This window comes from Pecten maximus, chromosome 14, assembly GCF_902652985.1.
Source record: "Pecten maximus chromosome 14, xPecMax1.1, whole genome shotgun sequence".
In the NCBI taxonomy this organism is placed as follows: domain Eukaryota; kingdom Metazoa; phylum Mollusca; class Bivalvia; order Pectinida; family Pectinidae; genus Pecten; species Pecten maximus.
In genome coordinates this window covers 15,197,909-15,213,910 of record NC_047028.1, presented here as the reverse complement: position 1 = coordinate 15,213,910, position 16,002 = coordinate 15,197,909, and the positions used below count along the sequence as shown (strand labels likewise).

Below are 16,002 nucleotides of genomic sequence, written 5' to 3'. Positions count from 1 at the left end.
AAACCATATGGTATAAAGGAGCAACTTGTCTTAGGCCTAGTCAAGTAAGTTGTTATAGAGAAACGGCGAGAGTGGAGCACCCTGTCTTAGGCCTAGTCAAGTAAGTTGTTATAGAGGAACGGTGAGAGTGGAGCACCCTGTCTTAGGCCTAGTTAAATAAGTTGTTATAGAGGAACGGTGAGAGTGGGGCACCTTGTCTTAGGCCTAGTTAAATAAGTTGTCATAGAGGAACGGTGAGAGTGGAGCACTTTGTCTTAGGCCTAGTTAAATAAGTTGTTATAGAGGAACGGTGAGAGTGGAGCACTTTGTCTTAGGCCTAGTTAAATAAGTTGTTATAGAGGAACGGTGAGAGTGGAGTACCTTGTCTTAGGCCTAGTTAAATAAGTTGTCATAGAGGAACGGTGAGAGTGGAGCACTTTGTCTTAGGCCTAGTTAAATAAGTTGTTATAGAGGAACGGTAAGAGTGGAGCACTTTGTCTTAGGCCTAGTTAAATAAGTTGTTATAGAGGAACGGTGAGAGTGGAGTACCTTGTCTTAGGCCTAGTTAAATAAGTTGTCATAGAGGAACGGTGAGAGTGGAGCACTTTGTCTTAGGCCTAGTTAAATAAGTTGTTATAGAGGAACGGTGAGAGGGGAGCGCCCTGTCTTAGGCCTAGTTAAATAAGTTGTTATAGAGGAACGGTGAGAATGGAGCACCCTGTCTTAGGCCTAGTTAAATAAGTTGTCATAGAGGAACGGTGAGAGTGGAGCACCTTGTCTTAGGCCTAGTTAAATAAGTTGTTATAGAGGAACGGTGAGAGTGGAGCACCTTGTCTTAGGCCTAGTTAAATAAGTTGTTATAGAGGAACGGTGAGAGTGGAGCACCTTGTCTTAGGCCTAGTTAAATAAGTTGTTATAGAGGAACGGTGAGAGTGGAGCACCTTGTCTTAGGCCTAGTTAAATAAGTTGTTATAGAGGAACGGTGAGAGTGGAGCACATTGTATTAGGCCTAGTTAAATAAGTTGTTATAGAGGAACGGCGAGAGTGGAGCACCCTGTCTTAGGCCTAGTTAAATAAGTTGTTATAGAGGAACGGTGAGAGTGGAGCACCTTGTCTTAGGGCCTAGTTAAATAAGTTGTTATAGAGGAACGGTGAGAGTGGAGCACCTTGTCTTAGGCCTAGTTAAATAAGTTGTTATAGAGGAACGGTGAGAGTGGAGCGCCTTGCCCAATGTTAGCTGGACTGATTACATTACGTTGTGTTTTGGTGTTGAGTTGTGCCCATTGTCAGCTATATATAGTGCACTATAACATATTTTAACGACGATGGTAGCTTCAGTTACACTGTCATGAAATGTTGATCACGCGATTTGAATTTTAACGTCCCCAGATCAACGAAAATGTATCTCATCATTCATAGTCTTAGTTCCGCGACCAGGCAAGATTAATTTTCAGAGCTACACGACAGGGTCGGATACTCAGACGAGACGGGATGACATTATGTAGTTATGTACACACGGAGACAGAACTTATCAGCTTCAGTAAAGCACACAACGCCTGGAGCTTGTAAAATGTATATCACCGGTTAGAATTCAGTGTTAAATCTCGTGTCCATATGTGATACCTGTATATCTATAAAATATAAAGTTTGTACAGGAAGTTTACGTGTGGTTAAGGGCTATTTAGTGTATACATTGTTTTCTATACCGATGACGACGCTATGACACATCCTAGCCCTCGGCGTGTTGTAAAAGCCTCAGCCCGTGATTCTAATTTCAATAAGCTTAGACTCGTCCCAGTGTTTGAATGTCGGGTTGTTTACCTCAGACACACAGGGATACATTCCTAATATAATACAGCGAGGTGAAAATACAATTTATCTATTGTCATTGTAATAAATAATGTTGAAATATTATCGTTTCAGACGTTACCAAGAGCGATAAAAATTGTCATGATATTTATTAGATCGCCCTAGTCATGATAAAAACTGAATTAAAATTGTATATAAACTCTTCGTGACAAATCATATCGTATTGAGGTTAAATTATGTATGTATGTTGGTAACCTATAACAAGGCTATTACAGGCAACCATTCGTACTAAATATCATCTTCATACGTAAACTATGGCAATCAGGATGATACATATATACGACTGAATGATTTTGATAGATGGTAAAGTTGTCACAGTTGAATAAACATGAAAATTATTTCTATGTAATATTTTCTCTGTAAAGTGACCCAGGAGATAGAAACACACTGGAACGTTTATCTGCACTTTTCGTTTTCATTGGAGCGTGAAAGAATGAATTGATGGCATTCTATGTATGCATACAGATGTTTGACTGGGGTAGGATTATAGGGAGATATTCCAAACATGTTTACAACATAGATGCAGATCAGACATTGTTTGGTTATCTGATACTATTGTGTCACCGGAGAAACTTATAACTTGCATGCGATACGTAAATTACGTATATGTATACAGTGCATTTAGAGACTTTCGGTTTAGAAGTGAACTGGGGGAGGTCGTTAGCGGTCGGTAACTCGGGACGTTTCATAAGAGCAGAGAAGGATAGTGGGTGTGTGTATACCCCATCTCTGACATCTCGTCAACGTAAACAAGCAAACCTTAACCCGCCTAGAATTAATTACTAGCATACATGTATGTGTCAACGCGGAATATATGGATATAAACAATCACCATGCACGTGGGTACACTAGCCCGAGTTTTCTCTGGCCCTGTCACCATGTCTGGTGTAGGCATGGTGACAGGGCCAGAGAAAACTCGGGCTAGTGGGTACACGTGACTGACAGTTCTACTGGGTAAGATGTGAACCCCCACCAACGAATGGTTTATTTGAGGGACTTTGCACCGATTCCCAACCTATATAGATAGATTATGTAAGCAATATAATAGTACCAGATGGGCTTGACACTTTCCCCTGTGATCTTTACCACGGAAATTGACACGTTCCCCTGTGATTTGTACCATAGGGACCCTAAGATTTGCACCACAGGGGCTTGACACGTTCCCTTGTGATTTGCACGAAGCCCTGTGTACACGACCTGTGGTAACGCGACCTAGTGCACTTCCATTGGGGAAGTGTTACAGAGAATGTTATATTACAGAGTCAACAACAGATTGTACACTGTGATAGTACAGCTGTAAGTCTATAACATATTACCAGACATAACCGGGGGCGAACACATCGGTCTTGTTATATTTACGAACTAGTTGACATGTCCTTACAAATGTTTCCGTATAAAGTTGGGACATACATGTAATCATATTTCAAGAATGAAGTGGAATATATAATGAAGTATTTGAATTGCAAATATGCGAGTTATAATAACATTTTATGTAAATTGTCTTCAAGGAAATCCTTGATGGTCAGTATACAGTGTATATTTCCTTGATGGTCAACCCTTTCATATCGTTATCATAATTATCAAGACATGATGATAATATCTTATCATAATTAACCACAAATTAAATCCGGTGGTATACTAACGGATTCACCGGTGGAGGGGGAGGGGGGGGGGGGGGAGTTACTATGGATCACTACATACTCACTAACTGTGCTACATGTAGGTTATCAGGTACACGTCCGAAGATAAAACTAGTTCCTTTGACACCCCCTCCCCCCAACCATAGCCTTCATGTGCTACAACACAACGACAGTACATTATAACTACTAGAGGGATACCAAATGACTCGACATGCATTGTTATATCCACACGTGCATGTGGACACGTGACTTATCATGTATATAAACAGTACCGAAATGCACGTCTCCGATTTCGTCTCGTACATCTATAGAGTATATCATTACAGTATCACAAACAATATCTTGGCCATTAGAATGAGCACAGGCTGGATTGCATGTAGACATTGGTGTCAACTGCACACAAGACTACTACATATATACGTAATGTCGGTTTTCGATCTAATATCCATGAAATCGAAAGATGTGTTGATGTTTGAAAAGTGAAACGAATCAATGGGGATTAGAAAGACATGTGTGTATATATATACATGTTGGTAATTAATAACTTACCTATATCAGGTATATATATATATCCTCATTAGACTGATTACACACGTCCGTCTCTCCCGAGAACTGCCGAGACGTCTGTACAACACTTACTGTAGGTAGCTATATATATACATGTATATATACATGTTTACCTGTGTGTGTATGGGATATACAGGAGGAGTGCCCAGTGTTCCGTCGGGCGAGGAAATAGGTCGGACAATAAAATCTACGGTTAAAATATTTATAAACAAATGATGTTTGAGAACAAAGGTTATTTTTACAATGAGTTGTTAACGTTTAATTGACAATGTTGTTTTGTATTCTGTTCCCTTCCGTGATCTGTGTAATACAGAAATCCGTATTTATCGCGCTATAAAGTGGTTAGTTTAGCTCCAATAACCTATAACATCTACATATGGTGATATGAAGCTATAATGGGATGACATTAAGGCCTTGTTCTGCTGTCACGGAAGCTTTGTCGGGACATTCGTCAGATACTCAAATGTTAACAAAGAGATACACGATCACCGAACCGTATTTATCGCCAGCCATCAGTGATGACAATCGGTTAGCTCCGGCCGATTCCGATACCTCTCTCGGAATCTGCCGATACCTGACGGATTTCAAAAACGATTTCGTGGACATCCCGCGCACGTGGCTTGAAGTTCAGTCTAATAACGAATAGAAAATACATGTAACTTTACACAGAATATTGATAAGATTTAAGATGGATATTATATTTCTACCATATTTCGTCCCGATTCCTAAAATCATTCCCCATGCTGCCAGGAAAGATATACCAATGGAATATTAATTCCAATATGTGTTAACCTGACTGATGGTATTACCGGTGAATGTCCTCTCATCAAACGGTAGTTCCGACACCTACATACAATAAATCACTCATTTTCGCATATAATCAATCAAAATTGATTAGGCCTTAATAGAAAAAACATATTCCGGACATGCTAACACGGTAATTCAGTTACAACTGAAGGGATGTTTCAGCAATAGAAACAATTCTATTCACCAGAATTTTAATCATCTAATTGAAATGCATATCTCACTTGCCGTATAGTATGTATACAGTATGAAAACGGTCATGACAATACACGTGTGACGTGCTAGTAATCTTAATAGAATTCTAAATATCTTTGTCTATGCTTGAAATAAATTCATTAACGATAATTGTAATTACCGTATTATTACTGAAATGCTGGAACTTAATTGCCTAACATCATGGTACAAGTTTAAACAGACCGATATAACACGTACACGTAGTTATTACAATGTACTTACATGCACAACCAAATGATGTATTGTAATAACCGATGTCGGATGTTTAAAAAAATAAGTAAGTAAATTGCTATGCTCAGTACTATTATTGTCTGTGTACCAACAGTCTATCCAACAATTACTGCCACTTGTTAAAGTACATGGCCCAACTCTGCTGACGAGTTTATAAATATCGACCCCCCGTGGGTGGGCTTTCGATCGTAATTACTTATGAGAATGAGATCCGGGGTTTAACATTACGTATTATAGCATTACGTCAGTTAATAGTTACCATTAGGTAAGGTGTTCGAACTAAAACAGTAACCCGTTGTGATATCAATTCAAAACGAATATGTACACTCCAAAAGTTTGAGCTTATAATAGTAATTTATCTATTTCTTCAATCTCACTTCAATTTTAAAATGGATAATAATCCCGGAGATTTGAATCGTAACTTTCATTCTTATACTCTAAAGAACAATCACATTTAGGACGCAGATATCCTTTTTTTTTCATTTGAATACTAGATCTAGATGTTATTTATAGATACATAACATTTCTGTCATTTTATATATTATTTTGATATGTTGTGTATACTGTCGGCGGAGTAGCCCGAGTTTACTCTGGACATTCTGACATCTAGATGTCTGGTTTGGGTCAAAGTCTGGTGTCAGGGTATAGGGGACAGACCGAGTTTACTCTGGACATTCTGACATCTAGATGTCTGGTTTGGGTCAAAGTCTGGTGTCAGGGTAGGGGACAGACCAAGTTTACTCTGGACATTCTGACATCTAGATGTCTGGTTTGGGTCAAAGTCTGGTGTCAGGGTAGGGGACAGACCGAGTTTACTCTGGATATTCTGACAGCTAGATGCCTGGTTTGGGTCAAAGTCTGGTGTCAGGGTAGGGGACAGACCGAGTTTACTCTGGACATTCTGACAGCTAGATGCCTGGTTTAGGTCAAAGTCTGGTGTCAGGGTAGGGGACAGACCGAGTTTACTCTGGACATTCTGACATCTAGATGTCTGGTTTAGGTCAAAGTCTGGTGTCAGGGTAGGGGACAGACCGAGATTACTCTGGACATTCTGACATCTAGATGTCTGGTTTGGGTCAAAGTCTGGTGTCAGGGTAGGGGACAGACCGAGTTTACTCTGGACATTCTGACATCTAGATGTCTGGTTTAGGTCAAAGTCTGGTGTCAGGGTAGTGGACAGACCGAGTTTACTCTGGACATTCTGACATCTAGATGTCTGGTTTAGGTCAAAGTCTGGTGTCAGGGTAGTGGACAGACCGAGTTTACTCTGGACATTCTGACATCTAGATGCCTGGTTTAGGTCAAAGTCTGGTGTCAGGGTAGTGGACAGACCGAGTTTACTCTGGACATTCTGACATCTAGATGTCTGGTTTAGGTCAAAGTCTGGTGTCAGGGTAGTGGGCAGACCGAGTTTACTCTGGACATTCTGACATCTAGATGCCTGGTTTAGGTCAAAGTCTGGTGTCAGGGTAGTGGACAGACCGAGTTTACTCAGGCACTGACACCACACTTTGACTTTCCGACAGCTAGATGTTCGGTGTTTATAGCATCTATAATCCCCGTGGTCGATATTTCGGTGATTTGTTTTCCGAATATTGGGGGACTGTTTGAATAACCAGGCTTTCGAATAACCGACGGTTTCATCAGTTTTATGACGGACGTCTGTTACTATTTTAAAGCAAATTTGGGTAAGCGAGGCCTTCGGATCAAGGAAACTTTCGCATTGCTGTTCTGTATACCTTAATTAATTCGAGTTGTAAAGTACGGAATACACAAGCACAACAAACGAACAATACTTCAAATTGTGTTTACTTTACAACCGTATTTCTCTACTTTTATCAACGCTCATACCAGGAAGCCAAGCAAATCTACGGTAATAGATTACAGATGTGATTTGACGAGCCACGCTGGAGGAAGTATCACTGTACACATACAATAAATTATAATGGTCAATCGCTGATAAAACATGGCAAATTAAAACAGCAGGGATCAGAAACCTAGCAAGGAAACTCTTACCGGTGCATCTGAAAGTTAGTAACTAAATTAAATCTCCTAGATTAGAATCATATTATATTACTTCAATCTGAAACCAAAATAGAATACTATAATATTTCCACCAGAGTACTATATATAGTTGTCATACACACATCGAATTTGACATTCTATACAGTATAAGTTGCAATATAAAGTGTACAAATTGACATATACATGTAGACGTTTCAGACTGAACATGTTTCAATTACAACATCGTAACAATGACGTATTACAGCTCACGTGTTGTCTGTTGATTCATGTTCATTAATTTGATTGATAACAGCCAGCAACACAACACAATAACGAAATAAATCAGCATTTTATATAACATCGGTCCTTTGATCCATTTTCAATATTTGTTCTCGTCGAGTAGATTATCTACAAAAAACATCTGCTTTGTTTGTACCGTCGCATATTGCGATTATTTGTACACAGGCTTTAGCTACTTCAGTGTATACGCATCATCGGTATCAATCATGCGGAACGAGGTCATTCACGAGACAATTAGACAATAAAGCTAAGGGTCATGTGTCAGTGGGTCAACATCAATTGTCCGTCATTCAGACAATAATAAATATTAGACGGCTACGGTGACATAATTCCCCGTTGGGAGCCTCTGTGATTCATGTTGATACACCTCAGGGAGAGAGGGAAATTCGACTGAAATGAGGAGATCGTGCGTAAACTCGGTAAACAATACATCCCATGCCTCTCCATTGATAATGTTTTATCCATAAATATGACTGGTACAAGTTTTTACGCATAAAAATCACTTACCGCAGTCAGGACACTTGAAGATCGAACAGGTGAGTTTCAAAACATCCAACACCGGCGGCAAACGGAAGTACATTCCAAACTGAGGCAGAACCGGAAGTCATAGATCTTGTTTACCGTGGTTACAGGTGCGAGATGATAACGGATTTTCGATAATTAAGTATGATTTGAAGTACTGTGGACAAACTTACTGCGTACATAAGTTGCAGACAATCGTATATTTCAGGGTAAGATCGATTGCGTCTTCTGGAATGCGTTAAAATCGACGTGATATTGGATTAATTGTGTCTGCGTCGTTACGTTTACCGTTAGGGGCCCAATAAGGGGGCATTTCGGTACACTAGGCCAAAATGTTTGATACCAAATATATCTCTTCATAAAGAATCATATTGATACTTAAACACACATAGATACATATATATATATTGAACTTTTGTGGTACAATATGTTACGTAGATCTATATTGGTCTACGTTATATTCATTATTGTATAAATAGCGATGATGTGGCAGACATTTAGCAATTTTCTATGTTAGGTAGACTAGTACGTAAAATAAAATACGTAGCATGTACCAATGAGATAACACAGGGTGTCGAACAGGCGAACTTCCTGCTTCTATTTGGCCAGATATAGTAGATATACAATAAATGTGCTAGGTAATGATCCAATTTGAGACTAGTTCGTAAATTGTGGATTATCGGCGGAGGAGATATTTCGATGATTGTTTCAAAGCACTCAACATGTAAATCATTGTAGAAATTGAATTCAACACTTTCCTTTTACGAACTTTAGCTTTATGTCCGCGAACTGATTGGATTAGATGAACTGAATGACCTACAGCGGCGTAGGAAGCTGGGGGGGGGGGGGCGGCACAGGGCAATTGCCCCCCCCCCCCCCCCCCCCCCCCCCCCCCCCCCCCCCCCCCACACACACACACACACACACACACACACACACACACACACACACACACACACACACACACACACACACACTTTTAACAGTGGGAGGGGGGGGTTGCAAACATATCTTTTTGCCCCCCCCCCTACTTTTTGATTGACATCCAAAATCTAAAAAAGGGGGGTAAACACGAATTTTTATATTCATTTCGATAAATTTTCGAACCGATAATGTTTTCTTGAAGGCAACGATAAAAACTGTATCTTGTACATCCGGAACATTCCGACTTTTATACTGTATATCAATCCTCAGACCTGTGTGTCGGTCGTCTGCACTACGTACCCTGGTAAATTTTACTTAACTTCATCACATAGATTCGATAAATTGATGATAATTTGTGAAGTTGATTGAGTTCATAATGAGAACAGGACAGAAACACAGCATGAATTTCAACAAAACATACGAAAAATGCACGTTTCAGGGGGGGGGGGGGGGGGGGGGCATACTAGAAATTAGCTCATTTGTATCACATATATTTCCACAAACTAGATATCACAAAAATATGCCATGCAAGGATGTTTTTCAAACATCAAAAATGCTCTTATTAGACACTATAGAGAACTTTAGAAATGGCAAGAAGACTGCTTTTAGAAGAAAAAAAGTGTTCAACCGCTGAGTTTGGGGTAAAACATGCAAACTTATGAAAAAAGGCCACAAACTCACCAGTTTAACAACGATCAGTATGATATACAAAATGTAGGAGCATTTTATGGATTGAAATGCCTCCCTTTATGCCATATTTGTGTAATATTATTTATAGCCGCTATATGAATTTCAATGTCAAAACAAAATAAACTTTTATACGTACATAAAGGAAAATCCGATTAAACAAATGCTCCTACCCTATGCTATAGCCACTTATGAGCACAACAGCTTGGCTATTTTTCATGTTTGGTCATTTGCGTGACTTAGAATTATCCCATGCTACATCTTACCACTAAGTAATTCTATAGAAGAAACAGATAGCATCTACAGCAAATTATTGGTGATTGTAAGAAACTTCATGTCAGCAAACATTTTGATATAATACATAACTATTTTTGTGCAAATATTTAGTTTTTTTACCGTTTTATTGTTTCAGGTTTAAAGACGCATCTCAATTTCTATTTCCGACCCTTGAATCATGCGTCTCTTCAATGACAACAAACCGAAGGATGTCACCGCATACCCAGGTTATGATCCCGGATACACGTCACCACGCCCAGTCGCGCGTGTTAAACCGGAAGCTGAAGAGTTCGCATGTAAAGCACGTGGCTCTCTCGAGCTGTTCGGGTCTGGAGAACCCAAAGTCATACGTCAACCACAGCGCGAGCCGAGATGTCAGACTGGCGAAGCAATGGATAACTATCAGCTAGGGAGAAATGGTATGGTGTCCAGCCTCCTTGGGGGCCAAGGGGGACCTCCTCCGGTATCGTCACGTGTCGAGCGCGTGAAACCAGAAGCCAGGGATATCGCTAATGCTCACTCTGGAAGTGGAACAGCTTCACTATTTGCAAATTATGGCAAACTGCCAAGATCTGCACGCGCTGCACCACGTATCAAAGCGGAAGCGGAAGAAGCTGCCGAGGCACACAAGGGTGGAAATATGAATAAGCTGATGCATGATCCACGTAAGTTACCACAGTCTGCGAGACCTGCACCTCGCGTGAAGGGGGAAGCCCGTGATACTGCAGAAAAGGAAGGGAAGTCGATGAACAAGATCCTGACAAAGTTCGCTGTCGGGCCTATCAGTGGTCGTCCAGAGCCTCGTGTGAAACGTGAGGCACAAGAAACGGCCGACATGGCGAAAGGTGGGCGAGTGAACGATATGTTTACACAATACGGTAAAATGCCTTTGTCTGCCAAACCTGTTCCGAAGGTAAAAGGCGACGGGCAGGATAACGCCAGTATGGCGAAGGGTGGGCGCATGTCTCGTCTGATGCATGACATCAACAAACTTCCGTCCGATCCCCGCCCCGTCCCCCGGGCTAACTCGTCCTCGGCGAAGAGAAATATGAAAGCCCATCGCGGACAGATGGCGTCAGTATTCGCTGAACAAGGCAGCAGAACCATTGCGATGACAGCAGCTCGCTAGAACATGGCTCCATTGGGGTCAGCAGCTCACTAGAACATGTCTCCATTGGGGTCAGCATCTCACTAGAACATGTCTCCATTGGGGTCAGTATCTCACTAGAACATGTCTCCATTGGGGTCAGTATCTCACTAGAACATGTCTCCATTGGGGTCAGTATCTCACTAGAACATGTCTCCATTGGGGTCAGCAGCTCACTAGAACATGGCTCCATTGGGGTCAGTATCTCACTAGAACATGTCTCCATTGGGGTCAGTATCTCACTAGAACATGTCTCCATTGGGGTCAGCAGCTCACTAGAACATGTCTCCATTGGGGTCAGTATCTCACTAGAACATGTCTCCATTGGGGTCAGTATCTCACTAGAACATGTCTCCATTGGGGTCAGTATCTCACTAGAACATGGCTCCATTGAGGTCAGTATCTCACTAGAACATGTCTCCATTGGGGTCAGTATCTCACTAGAACATGTCTCCATTGGGGTCAGCAGCTCACTAGAACATGTCTCCATTGGGGTCAGTATCTCACTAGAACATGTCTCCATTGGGGTCAGCAGCTCACTAGAACATGTCTCCATTGGGGTCAGTATCTCACTAGAACATGTCTCCATTGGGGTCAGCAGCTCACTAGAACATGTCTCCATCGGGGTCAGTATCTCACTAGAACATGTCTCCATTGGGGTCAGTATCTCACTAGAACATGTCTCCATTGGGGTCAGCAGCTCACTAGAACATGTCTCCATTCGGGTCAGTATCCTGATCTCACCAACACCATATCGAGTCGTGGTTATGGATACCAACATTATAGTTAACCTTTTCTTACCAAACATTTCGTGGATGCTGCGAGGCTTGAGATGGTGCTTTTGTTTATAATAACCATTTGGTGTTAATGGTTTTGTCTACAGTCGTACGTTAAATGTCGTCTGCGTGGATTTTGTTTTGAATTTAATATTCTTTTGCTGTTAGCTTTTGCTTTGGTGAAGGAGTAGAATCATTTTCTTTTCAAACTCCCATTTTCCGGTGGAACATGAAATAGCCTAGTGTGAGACGAACTATCGTGGATATTTTATCGTGTTTGTACTGTGATGTTATGTTTGTCGTAACCAATGACTGTCGTTATGACAATAGGTCGTATATTGCTTTTTCGGGCGTAGATTTAATAAGGCATTAGCAACATGTTAACAAATATTCGATTAATAATAACGTTTTCATTGAGAGTGGTATATTTTCAATACCTGGCAGATTTCAAATTCGTTAGTTCACTAAATCATTTGAAGTTTTTTAAAGCAATTTTTAACTCAATAATCTTGGAAATTTTCGGAAAACGTCGAGTTTTATAACTGGATGTTTTCCGGTAGTGCTTGCCAGCACGAATGAGGGATGCCGAATCGGAAGTGAACCGAATGCAATTTAGTACTTCCCCCGATTAACGGAAGTGGTTGATTTGAGCAACATCTCAGAGCATTGCTTGTTCGTGTATTAGTGTAGATATAGATCTTGTTTGCACAGATTATTGTACCAGAGATAGTCTTGGGATAGTTTTGTCTGCGAAAGTAGATAATCATTTGCCCCGTCTCATATTTTTATATGCATTACACCCCCTACTCCCACGCGTAACCGTAATGCAATACGTCCTGCAATACACGTGAATTGTGGATTTCTGTTATTTCTAGTTTCTTTCTCTCCTAAGAGTCTAAAATAGGTGTTTTTTCGAATTAATATGTATTTGCAGCATTCAATAGTGTATATTTTCTTATAGATCTCCCCTCTTTAAAAAGATATTAACTTTTGTATTGTGTATTTTTATGGTTGATATTGATGCTCGCAATGACTTCATTAAATGTTGTTTAACCTCGTCACTTATGGATATATGCATCATTGAGATAAATTATTCATTTCTGGTATTTTTACTATTAATAGATAATTCTGTCGTTACAATACAATGTACTTATGTTTTTCACATCAAAAAGGCACTTGTGCGAATATTTGGAATCAGATTTTAACGCTTAAAGAACCTATATATTGACTGTAGTTGTAATGTACTCTACGACATTTTTATATTCAATCAGAGTGATGTTATCTTTTATCATTGTTAAAGTTATCATTATACTCAATCAAAGTGTTGTGGTTTTATAAAGGGGCGGCTAGAGTTATGACGTAATACAACACTATAGCAACGCTTATTGTTTTGTAGACATCATCGGACCATGAACAGCTTCGAGATAAATATTATTCTCGATGTATTGCGTCAATACGGTGAAATGCAGTATCGTTATAAAAAAAGCTTTACTGATTATATAAACTACATTTACTTAGCAATAGTACACAATCAACCTTCTATAGTCGTATAGAACTTATATTAGACATACAGTAGTTAAAGGATTAAACTCGAGGACACCTGTATCAGCTAGCTCACCAGTACAATAGTGACGTTGTACTTACATGCATATTAACATGCGTGTTGGAATCATGACTTTTATTTCTTAAAAGTATTTTTCATTTAGTCGAAAGTGCAATTTTTAATTTTATTATTTTCATATTGTGTAACACTGTCTAAGTTGTTGTTTTGTATTTGTATTTTTGCTTAAGATGATAATAATTTTGATATTTGTGTTTTTTAACGATTACGCGAATTTAAACCAATCTAATCTGTGATATTGTACGTCTGTGTTGTAGTTGGATGTGCTCACTTTTTGTATAAGTTGCTCAACCTGGGAACATTTTAACCCGTAATTGTAGTCGTAAGGTACACGAATAAGAATGGCAGAACTTTTAATTCAAGGACGATTTTTTTTAAACTCTTAGAAATGTCTGCTGGGGGGGGGGGGGGGGGGGGCAAAGTTTCTTCACTCCTTGTCTACTGGTCTATGAAGCAATTTGTCGATAAAAAGTATTCTATGACATAGTATCATAATATTTTTTCGAATGACAAGAGATATAAATTATGAAGACTAGTTTCGTTTAGGGGGACTTCAGTGCTGTGTTTTGATTATTTTACTAAGCTTGGAATTTTTTTAATATCAAATCTCTTTTTTAGTACCTGTGTCTACCATATATAGTAATTTTCTTTCCGTTTTAATTCCTAGACATTTCGTTTTGTTCTAATAATGCAATTTAATGGTTAAGTTTCTAACATTGAATCCTACCAACGCTACTTTTGAATCGTCTAAAAGATATTAATTTGTTAATAAGAAGACCTGCAGATAACACTTAATTGTATTTTTGTATGTAGTTATGAGATGTGTGTTTACTTAACAGGATCGAAACAGGAAATTGTAACTTTGTTTCAAATTGAAAACCTTGTGTACGATTGTGTAGTTGATAAATAAAATTATCAAACAATCAAAATGTGTTTATTCTCTTGTAACGTTTACATGACTACTCGTGCCTGCTAATACGTTTGGGAAAATGTAGTACCGGATTGTGAACTGAAGGGACATAACTCCATCGACAATTTGAAAATAACATATTGAGTATTTATTGGGTAGGGTTAACTCAGTAAGTGAAAAAATATCATTACAGTTTGTGTCTACGCCAACTGTTCGGAAACTAAAAGTAAGCGAAGCATCTTGGTATGATGGCTCCACGTGACAAGTTGTTTCAAACCAGTAGCCAGCGTGTAGAAAATCTTCTGATAGATTTCCTTTAATAGATTTATCTACAAGTATTTTATTTGCAAATGTTATAAGTGGGATCAGCCATTAGTTTAAACACGTATTGTCCGTCTTCTCCTTAAGATAACGTTTGTAATTTGTTGACGTTTCAGTTCTGTCTATTGACCTGGTAAAGTTTCGCTAATTTATATTTCAGACCAATCTCGCATCACTACGTACGTTATATGGTGGACTCGATAACTTATCTTTATTAGACATATTAGTTCTAAGGTAAATTACATGGTTAAATAAGTCGGTTAAAGAATTCGTCCACATTTTCTCTTTTAATCTACGACTCTGTTCACTACTTATGTTTATTTAAAAAGAAAAAATAACATTATACCAAACAGAAGTGGCATTTATCAGGCTGTACATGTCATTGTTCCCTATATCAGGATGTCGTCATAATTATATGGAGGCCGATCAGTACAACTGCTAAAGGGGCAATCAATATGAGGTTTTACACTGATTCCGGTGTGTCATTCATAGTCTAGACTTGAGGAAAAAATATAATTAGGCCTGTCGTTTTTACCGAATGTTGATCAAACTATTTGCAGCTTCTAATAGTTATAAATAGATATACGTGTAGGTCCGAACACACTGATGTTTAACAAATTAACAGATCCCTGTGATATTGTCCCGACACACTGAGATATCACAAATTAACAGATCCCTGTGACATTGTCCCGACACACTGTATCACAATCAAACATATCCCTGTGATATTGTCCCGACACACTGAGATATCACAAATTAACAGATCCCTGTGATATTGTCCCGACACACTGAGATGTCACAAATTAACAGATCCCTGTGATATTGTCCCGACACACTCAGATATCACAAATTAACAGAATCTGGTCCTTGTAATATTGAGCAACGAATTACAAGTAGATCATATATTTCGAACAATTAGTTTTATACATTAATATAACAAATAAAAAAACACCCATATTCACTGCAGAGAACAAAATCAGCGTCCAATTGATATTTTTTTAATTATAAAAAGAAGTGCGTGTAAAATAAATGAACAAATAAATAAATTAAAGATGTTATGTTATTAATTTCTCTACTACGGTCTTTAATATTAGCACTATATCAATTTTTATCTATAATATTGATGACTTTCCAAACCAAAGCCCTTGTTTTACAGAATGATCCACTGAGCGGGTTCTCATCTAATGAAT

At 39.1% G+C, this 16,002-nt stretch overlaps 2 protein-coding genes across 8 annotated transcripts in view; one reads left to right on the top strand and one right to left on the bottom strand.

Moving 5' to 3' along the window:
- Positions 1 to 8,211, bottom strand: part of LOC117342844 — a 28,419-nt gene extending 20,208 nt beyond the window's left edge. The window contains exon 1 of one of the 2 annotated variants that reach the window (XM_033905112.1): positions 8,136 to 8,211. The gene's annotated coding sequence lies outside the window, so the exon portion shown is untranslated. Of the gene's footprint in view, positions 1 to 4,037; positions 4,149 to 8,135 lie in introns of those variants that run through there. The other variant, XM_033905113.1, reaches the window with a different exon arrangement.
- Positions 7,931 to 14,510, top strand: LOC117342845. Of its 6 annotated transcripts, none has more exons than XR_004535911.1 (3): positions 8,213 to 8,359; positions 10,174 to 11,216; positions 11,250 to 14,510. XR_004535911.1 is itself a non-coding variant. In XM_033905121.1 (3 exons), exon 2 carries the CDS (start codon positions 10,216 to 10,218, stop codon positions 11,164 to 11,166), a length of 951 nt encoding a protein of 316 aa, XP_033761012.1. In that variant the 5' UTR covers positions 8,213 to 8,359; positions 10,174 to 10,215; the 3' UTR covers positions 11,167 to 11,183; positions 11,448 to 14,510. The 6 variants fall into 6 exon arrangements, 5 of the variants coding, with proteins under 5 accessions (XP_033761010.1, XP_033761009.1, XP_033761012.1 ...); XM_033905121.1 differs by having other exon boundaries at positions 10,174 to 11,183; positions 11,448 to 14,510; XM_033905120.1 differs by having other exon boundaries at positions 10,174 to 11,183; positions 11,217 to 14,510.
- The last annotated feature ends 1,492 nt before the right edge of the window (positions 14,511 to 16,002 follow it).